Below are 13,330 nucleotides of genomic sequence, written 5' to 3' on the forward strand. Positions count from 1 at the left end.
GGTCTCGATCTCTTGACCTCATGATCCGCCTGCCTTGGCCTCCCAAAGTGCTGGGATTACAGGTGTGAGCCACCACGCCTGGCCAGGCCTCAGGTTCTGATGATGTCTTCAGCCCTTGCAGCTTCCTCCGCCTGGCATGCTCTTCTCCAGCGTCTCCATCTGGCTCACTCTCGCCTGTCCACAGACATCACCTGCATCCCCTTGGCAAACACGGCTGTCAGACGTGCCTCTCTTTTGTTCCCTCCTAGATAGGTGCTGCTGTGTGCATTTGCCTCTTGGGTGGGAACTGTGACTCTCTTCTTGGCCCCTTGCCACTCCGTGAGCTCCTTGAGGGCAAAGTCCAGGCCACAGAAGACCCCGGAAATAGATCTCAAGGATTGGGTTTTCAGGGACTCCTGGTGCCCCCCCACCATTAACTGAGGCAAGTCCACCTGCCGCTTTCCACAGAAGCTCTCCAAGCTGGGCCTGGGGAATGACACAGTGGTGCAGCTGCGGACTCTGGAGCTGCCTGTAGATTACAGAGAGGCTAAGCGGAGGGTCACCAGAATCTGGGAAGATCATCAGCCACAAGTAAATAAATGATGGCGGGAGGCAGCGGGGCATGGGGCTGGCGATGTGGTGGAGCTGGAGCCTGAGACCCCCAGGCCCTGGTTCTAGGGTTGATGGTTGAGGGGCACCCCATCCCCAGGCCCCACCAGTCCTGCAAGGTCCCAGCTGATTGTGTAAGGTTCTGGGTCTGTTTGTAAAAGTTTAAGCCAAAATATGGAGTAGGTCTTAATAGAAAATCTGGAGAGAAAGGAGGAGGAAAAGAAATGGAAGTATTATTCCCAGCCAGGACTCAAAAATAGTTTCCACCTAAGGGAGAGGCCCTTGGGTTGGGCCCCATCCATACCCATGAGGGGCAGGTAGGTTTGAAGGTGGGCATGAGGCAAGGACCTCTGTGCCCAGGGAACGACTGGGAGGGTGGCCAACCTGGGGGAGGCCCATCTTCATAGCACCCAGCCCATTTTATCTGGACATAATTACTGTATAAAAAACAGGTACACCCTCACCCCCCCAAAAAAAATTCCCCAAACAAGGACCAGATGATGAGGTTAATAAAACATACACTATCAAGGCTGGGCACGGTGGCTTTCGCCTGTAATCCCAGCACTTTGGGAGGCCGAAGCAGGTGGATCACAAGGTCAGGAGATCAAGACCATCCTGGCTAACACGGTGAAACCCCGTCTCTACTAAAAATACAAAAAAAAATTAGCTGGGCATGGTGGCGGGTGCCTGTAGTCCCAGCTACTCAGGAGGCTGAGGCAGGAGAATGGCGTGAACCTGGGAGGTGGAGCTTGCAGTGAGCCAAGATAGTGCCACTGCACTCCAGCCTGGGCGACAGAGCAAGACTCCGTCTCGAAAAAAACAAAACAAAACAAAACAAAAAATGGCTATCAAGCCATTCAGACAGTGCCCCAGATGTTTTGATAAAATACTTGGGCAGCTATTTTTCAAAAAGGAAAAATAATCAGCTTTAGTAAATTCTAAGATTTCACTGGACTGCTACTAACTCCCTTTACTAAGTTTCATTTTTAAAAAACATGCAGGAGGTGGGCGCGGTGACTCACGCCTGTAATCCCAGCACTTTGGGAGGCTGAGGCGAGCGGATCACTTGAGGTCAGGAGTTTGAGATCAGCCTGGCCAAGATAGTGAAACCCTGTCTCTACTACAAATACAAAAATTAGCTGGGCGTGGTGGTGCACCTGTAGTCCCAGCTACTCGGGAGGCTGAGGCAGGAGAATCACTTGAACCCAGGAGGCGGAGGTTGCAATGAGCTGAGATGGTGCCATTGCACTCCACCCTGGGTTATAGAGCCAGACTCTGTCTCACAAAAATAAAAATAAATAAATACATAAATAAAACAAAATAAAATGATGCAGGATTCCACCAAAACACGAAGCCTCTGCTGTGGTAGCCTCGCTACTTACCAGCTTGCCTCTCCTCCCTCCAACCCTCCCCCTACAAAAAGAGAATACATTGCCCTGTAAGAATAATTTGAAGTAAAAAGTATTTAAATGTAAATGCAGCATGAGTTTTTATTCAGCCAAAAGAATCCAGCTATTTTTCTTTCCAGCCATATTAACTGGGAGACACTGGTGGGGGATCCTGGGGTTTCCAGTGGATTTGGGGTTTGAGATGTTTTGCATGGAGCCGGGCTCTCTAAAGGAGTGGTCCTTCTTCACATTCGGTGAGCAGGGTGGGCCTCATTTTCCTGGGGTCTCTCTGCTGTTGCCTGTTCACACAGCTCGTCGTGCATGTGGGCATGGACACCTCTGCCAAGGCGATCATTCTGGAACAGTCTGGCAAGAACCAAGGCTACCGGGACGCCGACATACGGGGCTTCCGGCCGGAGGGTGGCGTGTGCCTACCTGGCGGCCCAGACATGCTGGAGTCAGGAGTCTGCATGAAGGCAGTCTGCAAGCACGTAGCTGTGGAGGATGTCGAGGTGATATTTTCTCGAGATGCAGGCAGGTATGCTCTGTGGGTGTTAGGCCTCTGAGCAGGTAGGAGAGAAACAATGGCCTTCAGCATCCCTCCGGCCTCCAAGAAGCCATCCTGTACCGTCCAGCGGGCCACTTGGCCATGCGGCGCTGCCCCCAGATCGCCCCTCTTTGCTGTGTGCAGGTCAGCACAGTTGCTAACACCTTGCCTGGGGGCTCGTTTGTGAGACCTCCCTGTGGAAACACAGTCTTTGGTGTGTGGATCTAGGAGAAGAGACGGGCTGGCAGACTTCAAGAGCCACTAACATTTCGTGAATGTTTTCTAATTTTGACTTTTGGGGTGACCGAAGTTGTGAGTTAACTATGTTGATGTAGCCCCAGATAAAGATTGATTTACCTTTGTTTCTCCAAACTCTGATCCCCAGTAGGTGGTTTCCCCTTTCCCCAAGGAATGAATGAGTGAGTGACTCAAGAAGACATGAATGACAGGGATTCACTGGGATGCAGGTGTTATGGACTGGTTTGTGGAATATCTGACCCCTTTCTGTCTTGGTCACTTGCTGGTCATGAGATCATGAGGCCAACAGCCAGCTCTCCCCACCTAATCCCCGGCACTATGTTCTTTCTGAGGTGAAACAACACAACTTAAGTCTCCCTTGGGTGTCAGTCCTCCCTCCTCAGGCTTTGTGGGTGTTGCATTGCCACTTCTGCTTATGTTTCACTAAGGTTAGAGACTGGTCCAAGAATTAATGTGGCATTTCCTGTGGTTGCAGATACGTCTGTGATTATACCTATTACCTCTCTCTGCATCATGGAAAGGGCTGCGCGGCACTCATTCATGTCCCTCCACTATCGCGTGGGCTCCAGGCCAGCCTGCTGGGAAGAGCCTTGCAAGTCATCATCCAGGAAATGCTGGAAGAGGGTGGGAAAGCCCGAGTGCAAAGCCCAGTTCGAAGAAAACTCAACCATGGTGCTACCAGCCAAAGGGAACTGACTGGGGCATTGCTCCTTTAGAGAAAGAAGATTAAACGTTTCAATCCTGTGTGCAGCATTCAGCTGTGCATTGAGAAACTTTTTCAAAAAGTGCTTGTAAGACAAAGAGGGGGAAAAACTTTATGTGATTTTGTTAGCCCAACAAAATCACAAAGGGCCATTTTATTGTCGGGAGAAAGAACACTCTGAAAGGTGGACATTTCACGGGATGAACTAGCTTCAGTTATGGTTTTCATGACAATAAAATGAAATCCGAGTCATCTGTTTTCTTCTAAAAATCTACACAGTGGGTCTATGTGATCCTGCCCAGACTATGGGCAGGGTAAATGAAGAAATAGCTCTTGAGGGCTTGCAGTCTTAAGAAATGGCACAGGGGGAAAAGTTCTAACGCTTCTAAAGACCCAGCATCTTCATCCTTAGACATTGCTGCTCCTTCTGGCTGGGCAGGCCAAGTGCAGACCGCACTGTGGCAACCTGCAAGTGCAGCACCAACCTGCCCAGGGAAGAGGGAGGCCCTGTTAGGCTTTCCAGCCTCAGAATTGAGACCTCCTTGTCATCAGTCACCTAATGAAGATCCCCTGAGTGCCAGGTACTTGGTGACAAGAGTGAGCAGTAACCCTGAAGCAATGCAAAGTTTGAGAGTACCCTCTTTTTTTTGAGACGGAGTCTCACTCTGTCACCCAGGCTGGAGTACAGTGGCACGATCTTGGCTCACTGCAACTTCTGCCTCCCAAGTTCAAGCGGTTCTCCTGCCTTAGCCGGTAGCTGGGATTACAGGCAGCTGCCACCACGTCCCGCTAATTTTTTGTATTTTTAGTAGAGATGGGGTTTCACCATGTTAGTCAGGCTGGTCTCGAACTCCTGAGCTCATGTGATCCACCCGCCTCAGCCTCCCAAAGTGCTGGGATTACACGCGTAAGCCACCGCGCCCAGCAGAGAGTCCCCTTTCAGAAAGACCTTTTGCTTTTAGGTGCAAACACTTCCGAGGCTCAACAGGTCTGAAGTAACCATGGTCTTTGGTTTACTTCTCCCTACATATAGCTAGGCAGCTCTTCTTCTACTGGCCTGATTTTGTTATTTTCCCATGATAGAGTTGAGGGAAATGACCAGCTTCTCTTCCTGATGTGTCTATGAATCCTTAGTCTGATTCTAGAACATTCGCACCTGGCCATACATAGCCATTTCCCCTGACAAAAATAATGATATTTACATTGTAGCGTCCCTGGGGGCAGACAGAGATCACTAAGCAGCAGCTAGAAAGTAACTAAGACTTTGGAGCTCCTCCAGTGAGCCGCATCCTGTGTGTGGCCCACTGGGTTCTCACCAGCATCCCCTGAGGCGGGCATGTCAGCTGTGAAAGACCAAAAAGCACATGGGAAATGTGAAGAACTGAAGTCCTCTGCCCTGGAGTCATGCAGATCAGACTTGCCTTGGCCTGACTGTTGTTAGTGGAAGGTATAGGAAAAAAGTCCACAAATCAGTCAGAACGGTAGTACCGATTTCCGTAATTTATGCATTCAAATTTCTTTCCAGATGATTTAATGGAGTGAGAAATAGAATAGCTTCCCTGTCATCCTCACGAGCAATTTGCATGCTGAGAAAGCTCAGCTGTCAGAGAAGAGGCAATACTTTTGTGGAGAATGCTTCCAGGCCACATGCGTGAACACGCGTGCCCCACGTAGCTCAGCTTCCCTGCCACCAAAGTGTGGTGATGCTTCCAGGAGGGACAAAACAAAACCAGAGACAGAAATGCATACAGAATTCTTTTATTTAACTTAAACCATGTAGTACTTTACTAGAAAAAAGCAGAGTAAGAGAAACTAACGTTGCCTTAGCTTCAGCCATTCAAAATAGACAGTTTCTTTTTTTCCATAATGTAAAGAATCCAGAGTATATCGCAATAACAGGAATAAATTCTTACAACAGAATATACAAAAACATTTTGAAATTTTTTTCATCTACTGATTTTTTATATAAACAGGTTTTTTTTTTTTAGGAATAATTTATACACAGAAAGTCATTTTATGTAACAAATTGGCCATGTTATTACTTTTTTTTACTTTTTTAAAAAAACTTTTTTTAAACAAGAAAACTCAGAAAATGCATTATTTGCGGTGCATCCATTCCATCCCGCCTTCTGGTTTGATTTTTTTATCCCAGATAAAGGGATACCCAGAGGTAGACAAACTCTGGCAAACCTCTCACCTCAACCTCACTGGCTTAGAAAGCAGACAGGTGTTTTCGCCAGGCGTCTCTTCCACCTGCGGATGTGTGTGTGTGCAACGCCAAACATCCAAATGAAAAGTTGAAAACCACCCAAATAGTTTCCGGGTCTTTCTCCCATGTAGTGCAAAAACCCAGGTGTTTCCCACAACAGAGATACTGTGGAGTTGGGGAGACATGGCCAACAATCCACTGGAGTTAGAAGAAGTGGAGTCAAACTTTAGAACAAATTTTTGTGTATGCTGTAGTTTTTATTAAAAAGAATTGTTTTCTGTATTGGAGATATGTATCTTCGGGATTCTGCCTTCAAAAAGCATTAATCATGATACGAGGCATGTAAGCAAATAGCCTGTGTGCCCCAGAGCTGTCATCTTTTATGCTGTAATCATCATGAAAACCATTGGCTGTGCAGTCAAGTCTTCCCATGTCCATGGCACTGCGTGACAATGACGGCAGCCAGACCAACCAAACCAGATGCTGAACGGTGCCATGCACTGCTGGGCTCCAACACCTCTGCTGTTTCCATGGCCAATGAGGTTCTTTCCATCTGTTAAAGGAGCTACACTCCAAAGGGAAATGACCAGTAAAAAATGATCCCCTTCCCAACCAGAGGGGTCTGGAAGACCAAGATACTGAAGATACAGAACTACTTTTTAAATCATCATTCCTTTGTTATAAACTAGGGCACAAAGCATGGGGGGAAAAGAGGGTGAACCACGGCTGGGGTCAGGGAAAAATCCTTTTTTGGCATATTGTAAAGCTAGCTAGTAAACAGGTGTCCTAAAAAAAAAAAAAAGATGGATCACAAACACACATTTGCACACACAGAGAAAAAAAGTGTCTTTAAATTATTTTCGGCAATTATAAACTACAAACATTTTATAAAATTATTCTATGTTCTTACAAAAATGCAATGAAACATTTAATTAGTTCTTGTAAACCAGATCTTCGTCAACTGACTACCCGTAATCTACTGGACTTAAGAGCCCTATTGAAAACGCTAATGAGTGACTAGTTAAAACAATGTTGACCAGAAAGATGCGGACACACACACGTGGACATACAAATGAGTGATTATGTTGTTGCAGAAACAAAATAAAACCCTAAAGTCATGCCCCAGAACTGACAACTGACGAGTGCGATGTAGTTCGTGTTCTTGAACAATTCGCCTTAACTCCGAGATCAGTTTCCAGAGTAGGATGTTAGGTTTCTTTGTTGAAACCAAATGCCCATGGATGACTGCTGAGCCTTGATATGGTCTGATAGCTTCAGAAACCAACAAGTTCAAAACATTGCCCACATTTCTTCCAAGCCCTGCACCCAGCTGCTCATAACTCTTCTCTGTGCCAGGATCCCTGTGACAATGGTTCCGTACCTACCACCTGGTCATTCCATCATCAAGGAGCGCTCACTTCTCCAAATGATGCAACCAGTCATCTAAGATGAAGGCCGAAAATGAAACCCTCTGACCTGTCCAAGGTCTGTATCTTCAGCATCTCTGGCAACAGAGGTTCAGTCTAAATAACATCCTCTCATTTGTACCACCAACTACTTCAGAGTGAAGAAAGTGTCTTTCATCACTGGTTCTTAAGGAGTGGATCTCTGCTCCACATCTCCCAATGCTGCTTAGCCCAGGAAATGAAAAGACAGCTGACGACACAGAGTAACATTAACGAAAAGAACAAACCCCAAACTTTAAATGCATAACTGGGACGGCTGGATTGGGCCAAGGCATACCATGGCGGGTCACTGTCACCAGGAGGGTGCCTATGTTTTAGAAGGGAGTGGCCACCAACACTGTCTGGACACCCTGGAAGGACCCAATGTGACAGCTAAGGACACTAGACAAGCATCCTAGCCTTCTGATCTCAGTGTGATCTTGCCACAGAGCCACTTACAAGCCATTCGGCCACCACCCTGCAGAGGTGGATTGCTGTGGGAGAGGCTTCGGTGGAACAAACTGGCCTAGAATCTGGTGCCACAGAATAGTTGGCTCATAAATCTTTTATCCTAAAGCACCCCTATTTGCACTGAGCATCTTGTCATTTGGTAGTTCCACAGTGACTGCTCTTCTATTTTACGAAGCCACTTTTCCTACCACTGAAACGTGGTTCCGCATGTTAAGAAACAGGCCAGAAGGAGAAGCCAGGTCGGCCACGAACATGGTCTTCCATCTTCTGAGGAGGAGGCTCGTTCCAACGGTATGTCAAACGTCATGACATCCAACGGTATGTCAAACGAAGGAGACTTGGGGTGGTCTGGGTCTCACACAGCTCAAGTTCAACAATGTCTCCAGTACACACCAGCTCCTGCTGCCTCAGGGAAGGGCTGTGTGGGAGAATGTCTTAATGCTCACATCAATTCCATGATGTGCCTCAGTGGTTCACGTGACTTCAAGCAGTGTGAGCTGCTGGCAGAAGGAGGTTGCATGGAAAATGCCACAACTCAGCTTAAGATTATTTGGACACAAAAGAGAAAAATCAAAGAGGCGGAGAAATCAGCGTGAAGTTAGGCTAGAACTGTGGATAGATGATGCCTTGGTATAGTCAAGGTGGGTGGGTTGGTCCAGTAAAATGACTGCACCATCACACAAGCCAAGTTTTCTCTTTTATTGAAGTGTTTCTGAAGCATTTGTTATGATGGGCACTACACTGCTAGTGTTTTCTACTTAAAGAAAAGCCACCTACATAAGACAAAAACAAAATGACATCAATAACTTGGACAGTTTAAACAAAACCCTTATAACCAGCTGATTGATCTGTAGAAATCCAGTTGTGGAAACCGGTAGGTATGTGCAAAAGAGAGGAGAGGCCATTGTTCCAAGGGGTCACCTACAGTGTGGAAGAAGAAAACCCTGATCAAACAGTATTTCTCAATGACCTTAAGATCCCCGGGGTCTTGGGAGAGATGGGTCACGTTCTGGCAGCAGGAAAAAGGCTCCTGAGCACATTCACTTAGTACTGGAATTGCAAAGGAACCATCCACACTTGGGGAAAACTGCCCGCCACGTTTCCCAGCTAAATCATCAGTGCCTGTAAGAGCAGCTGCTGGAAGACGGGAGCGAGCTGTCTGTCCTGTGAGCAGCAGGACCAGGGACAGACGGAGGTACACCCCTGGCAGGAGGTGAGACACCACGGAGGCTCCGCGCCAACCACTGGCCTTTCCAGCCCGAAGGTTTGGTACATCTCTGTCTACCCCTAGGGGAGGAGGAGGTGAGGGAGAAGTTGAGAGGGCAGCCTGGAGGGGGAGGGGACTCTGCTCCTGCGTGTGTTCTATTAGGGACTGGCTGTGAGGTTAGGAGCCTCTGCATTCTGGAGCACAGGCTGGGCAGATCTTACTCTCCAGCTGCTGCTGCAGCTGCACCTTTGTGCTGAATGAATGCAGCAGCCATGGCCACATGGCTCTGCCTCGGTGCAAGCCTCCTCCCGGGATGCAGGAGCAGCAGCAAAGGGAGCAAACCCAATATGCCTTTACCCAGGAGATTCTCACAGACTACGCTGCCTGGACACCTTCCTGTCCTCAGAACCTGAGGAACAATTGCTCTCTTAAGGATGAAATGTGTTCGATCTGCATGGAAGCAGTTTGTTCCAAAGACAACCAGCCAGGGACAGCCTGGTGGCCCCCCGAAAGTGTGCTCTGGTGCCCTCCTTGGCCTCACAAGGCCACTGGCTAGGAGAGGAGGAAAAATCTAACACCTTGGTGGAAACCAAGATAGGAAAAAAAAAAAAAAAAAAAGAAAAAAGAATAAAAGCAACACAAAACGAGACATCTCAGAAAAAGGCAAGCTGTCTGAAATAAGCAGAGAGGTGAGTCAGTGTTGCTTTGACCCCGGAATACAGCCTGGCTTCTCCCTGCATCACCTGGGTGTGGAGCCTGTGGCGTGGATGAGGTTACCAGCATCAACGGCCTGTTGTCAGGTGCTGAGAAATGTGAGATGTATTCTTTTGTCTATATACACATATAAAAAATAAGAGTGAGGTAGATAAATGTTTGGGGGGAAAAAAACCCAAAAAATCAAAAACTGTCCCATCACTCATACACACACACATCCCACACACATACACACACCCTTTCCTTGAAATTTAAATTCATAATGGGGCTTCTCTACAGTGACTGAAACTGGCATCACAAAATAAATTAAAAGAAAACTCCTACATATAATACCTTCTTTTTTCTTTTTTCAAAGGGAACACACTATGGGACAGAGGCTAGAGAAAGCAGTGAGACAAACTGCTGACAAGCAAAGAAGCACTACAGACTTTTTGTGTGTGTTTAATCTTCAGTCACAACTAGCAATCACTGTATCCCAGTTTTGTTCTTACTCCTAAACGTTTCCATCCCAGAAGCAACTCTTGTGCTGTCCTCTCTCTGGTGAGAAGTGCTAAAAACAAAACAAAACAAAACAAGACCCTGGGCCCCAAGGACCTGGATTCCTGGCCGAGGGAAAAGAGGGCCAGCACCACAGCCCGGGTCCCCTGGCAGGGAACAAAGCGGCTCTTGGGCCACCGTGGCGTCTGCGCTGCCCCGACCTGGCGCTCCAGCTGGCACAGCCCTGAGGATGCCGCCCTGGGCCAGCCTGGATCCCAGGGTCCCACTCCCCGCCAGTGCGAAGGAGGTCCCTTGGGATGTTCTGGTTCCAAAGACAGGTCGGTCGGTCTGGTGAGGGTGGTGGCGAGGGCCACAGCAGGGCCTGCCGGACCATGCTCTGCTGCTCCCTTGGATTCAGCAGCTGTTTTTCATGGGATGGAAAGATTAAATAGCCATTAAAAAAAATAGTAATCCAAATGCCTAGTGTCTGCAGTTAACACTGCTGTTGTACCCAAGAATTAAAAAAATATATATATGTGTGTCACAACCTAAACAAAGGCAAGGGAAAGAGAGGGTGAGGCTTCTCAACCACGGTGAGTGGAAACACTGAACAAAGACGTGTGAAGTATTTAACCTTTGTTTTTCTGACCTGAGTTTGTATCATGTCTTGCACTGTAACAGACTCCAATGCTGTGAGGGCGGGCTGGGGAGAGGAGCACGGCCCTCTCAGGACGGGTGCCTGGCCTTCTTTCCGCCTCGTGCCCTCACCAGCCTCATGCCCACAGAGCCTACGGGTTAGAAGACAACTAAAGGGGCAGGTGGGAGCAGGGAGGGGGGATGAATTTATAAAAAGGCATCAAACAGTTCATGGCAAATTATGTCGTAGAAGTATCAATTACCGGGAAGAGAGGAAGAAAGTCACGCACTCTAGTACAAAGCATAAGAAGTTTCTTGGAGTGAGCAGAAAGGGGAGAGGGTGGACCTGAAGGTTTTCATAGATTAAATCCACAAAGATCAAGAACAAAAAAAATAGCAGCTTTTTTTTTCTGTACAGACGTATAGATGAATATCTGAACCGTAAAAAAGTTATAAAAGTGACATTAAAGACGATGTGTATGCAAATGTTTCATGGTCTAACATAGAACTGTAAGACCCATGAAGAAGTCCTAGGAACAGAGAAATGTCAACAAAGCTTAGAATGCTTGAATCCATTGACTGTTTTTCTTCTTACTGCTGTTGTGGTGTTTGAATTTCTTTCCTTGCAAACCTGCATCAACAGTTGGGCTGAGTCCCTGGAAACCCCTTCCCATTTGTGTCCTTGGGGGTGGGCGAGGGAGCTGGGGCTGGGAGAGAAGCAGGCATGGGGCCCCTTGACTCAAAGCCTGTCCACCAGGCTGCTTCAGGGCCCATGGCCACCAGATTCTTGGGGATTGGGCGGGGGTGGGGAGGCAGGGCAGGGAAGCCAGTTTAGCTTCTCCCCACCTTCACTGAGAGAAAGTCCCATTGTGTCCAGTTCCCCCAAATAATAACCTAGTCAGAAGCAATGAGACCTGTGTGCATGTGGCCTTGAGAAGCACAGCAGGGGCAGTCAGACGGACGGAGCGTGTCGCCAGCGTGTCTCTCAAACGGAGCAACCAGATGCCACGCTCACCCATGCCTCCAGACACAAGGAATCAGCGCAGGGATGGTGAGGGAGAAAGTTCAGGATTTTGGCAAAATTAGGCAGCGTTAAAATGGTAACAGCCTTGGATGAACGATGGCCCTTTGTAAATTTCATGTCCCTAGAAAGGTGAAAGATAAAGGTAAAAATTTCCATCTCCATGTGTTTTTTTTGTAATGACCTACGGTGTCGGGCGGGTGTGTAAAGGGGTTGGATGGGGCCACAGGGACAGCCACTTCCTCAAACTGATAAAAAGGGCTTCCCAGCTGGACTTACGGCAATTATTTTTCCATTATGAAGCAGAGAGAAAGAGAAAAGTGAGAGAGAGTGAGAGAAAGGGAGGGAGAGAGAGAGGATGAGGAAGGACAGGGACAGAGTGAGGAGACTGGTTCTCAAGTGCTCTGTTGCTATTAAGTGTTGTCATTAAGGTTCTTAAAGGCCCATGTCAGTTAAGGGTTTGGGTAGGGAATAAAAAGCTGCTTGCATATTGAAAAAAGGAACATCCCAAACGTGTTTACTGCAGAGAAGCTGTCTCCCGCGGGCAGCAATGGCAGTTCTGAAGATCCACTGAGGTACAGGAGGCTTGTGAATAGATTGTTAAAACTTTCTCTCTCCCCCCACCCTGCTGAGCGTGCACACACGTTACTGTTTGCACAGATTCAGGATCCAAGGATCAGCAGGTCGAAGACTGGGGCAGCGGCAAGGCCCGCTCGTTCTTGCGGCCACCGTTCATGTGTGCGTAAGGCTGTCTCTCATCAAAGCTGGCACGGAGGACCAGCACTCCAGGGCCGGGGCCGTTCTCAGCCTTGTGTCCTGAGTGTCTGTCGGGCAGTGGCAGGGAGGACGAGGAGGCCGAGGGGTCCAGGGGGACGCTCTCCATGTTCTCTGGCTCCAGGTCCAGCTCCTCTGGCTCGGGCAGCTTGTTCTCCTCGCTGTAGTAGAAGGAGACCTCCCGGAAGCCAGGCTCCATCTCGTCTTTGATGCTGCTGATGATCTCCAGGAAGGAAGGCCTCATCTTGGGGTTGTACTGCCAGCACATGCGCATCAATTCAAACCTGCAGCCAAGACACATGGAAGGGGAGTCCAAACTGGGAGGGCGCATGTGGCCAAGAGGCTTCATGGGCCGCCTGCAGTGGTTTCCCGCCTGTAAGCATATGGTGGGAGCACTGAATACAACCCTACTGTCCCTCTCTGTCCCTGGCTTTCTGCCTAGATGGCCCAAGTGGCCTTCAGAGTCTCCTGTTTTACCTCGTATGGTTCCATTCACTTCACCCAGAACCACCACAGTACAAAACCCAAACTCTCCTTTCCCAAGAAGCACTAATCTAGGTCCACACTGTCCATCGTTACAGGTATTATTTATGGTGTCAGTGCTAAGAAATAAAAATAAGCAGTTTTCTATCTGAGACATCTCATGCAGCCACTGCTGAAACATCTTTTCCAGAATTAGAAAGCAGGAAACCCCCAGTTTCTAAGAAGGCTGATGAGTGACCGCAGCTTCCCCAACAGTGCTCTCTCTCCAGGTCCCATCTGTTATTTCTAAGCTTCCTCCTGGTGCAGGGCTACCCCTGGCAGAGGACCAAAGGAAGAAGGCACCATGAGGCCAGGCTTGCAACATGAAGAAATGCACACTCCGAGTGTGCTGTCTCCATCTAGCACCTGC

The 13,330-nt window shown here is 48.3% G+C and overlaps 2 protein-coding genes across 4 annotated transcripts in view; one reads left to right on the forward strand and one right to left on the reverse strand.

The window, feature by feature from the left end:
- Positions 1–3,736, forward strand: part of PGPEP1L (pyroglutamyl-peptidase I like) — a 50,646-nt gene extending 46,910 nt beyond the window's left edge. Inside the window, 4 exon segments of the mRNA XM_033188874.1 lie at positions 448–570; positions 2,288–2,514; positions 3,257–3,404; positions 3,406–3,736. Of these exon segments, the coding sequence (XP_033044765.1) occupies positions 448–570; positions 2,288–2,514; positions 3,257–3,404; positions 3,406–3,477 (570 nt within the window). The 3' untranslated portion in view covers positions 3,478–3,736.
- Positions 3,737–5,226: 1,490 nt separating this feature from the next.
- IGF1R (insulin like growth factor 1 receptor) overlaps positions 5,227–13,330 on the reverse strand; it is a 318,275-nt gene continuing 310,171 nt past the window's right edge. Inside the window, exon 21 of one of the 3 annotated variants that reach the window (XM_033188875.1) lies at positions 5,227–12,722. In XM_033188875.1, coding sequence (XP_033044766.1) covers positions 12,341–12,722 — 382 coding nt within the window. In that variant the 3' untranslated portion in view covers positions 5,227–12,340. The remainder of the gene's footprint in view (positions 12,723–13,330) is intronic. The other 2 variants (XM_033188876.1, XM_033188878.1) reach the window with 2 other exon arrangements.

This window comes from Trachypithecus francoisi, unplaced genomic scaffold, assembly GCF_009764315.1.
Source record: "Trachypithecus francoisi isolate TF-2019V2 unplaced genomic scaffold, Tfra_2.0 Lachesis_group3, whole genome shotgun sequence".
NCBI lineage: Eukaryota > Metazoa > Chordata > Mammalia > Primates > Cercopithecidae > Trachypithecus > Trachypithecus francoisi.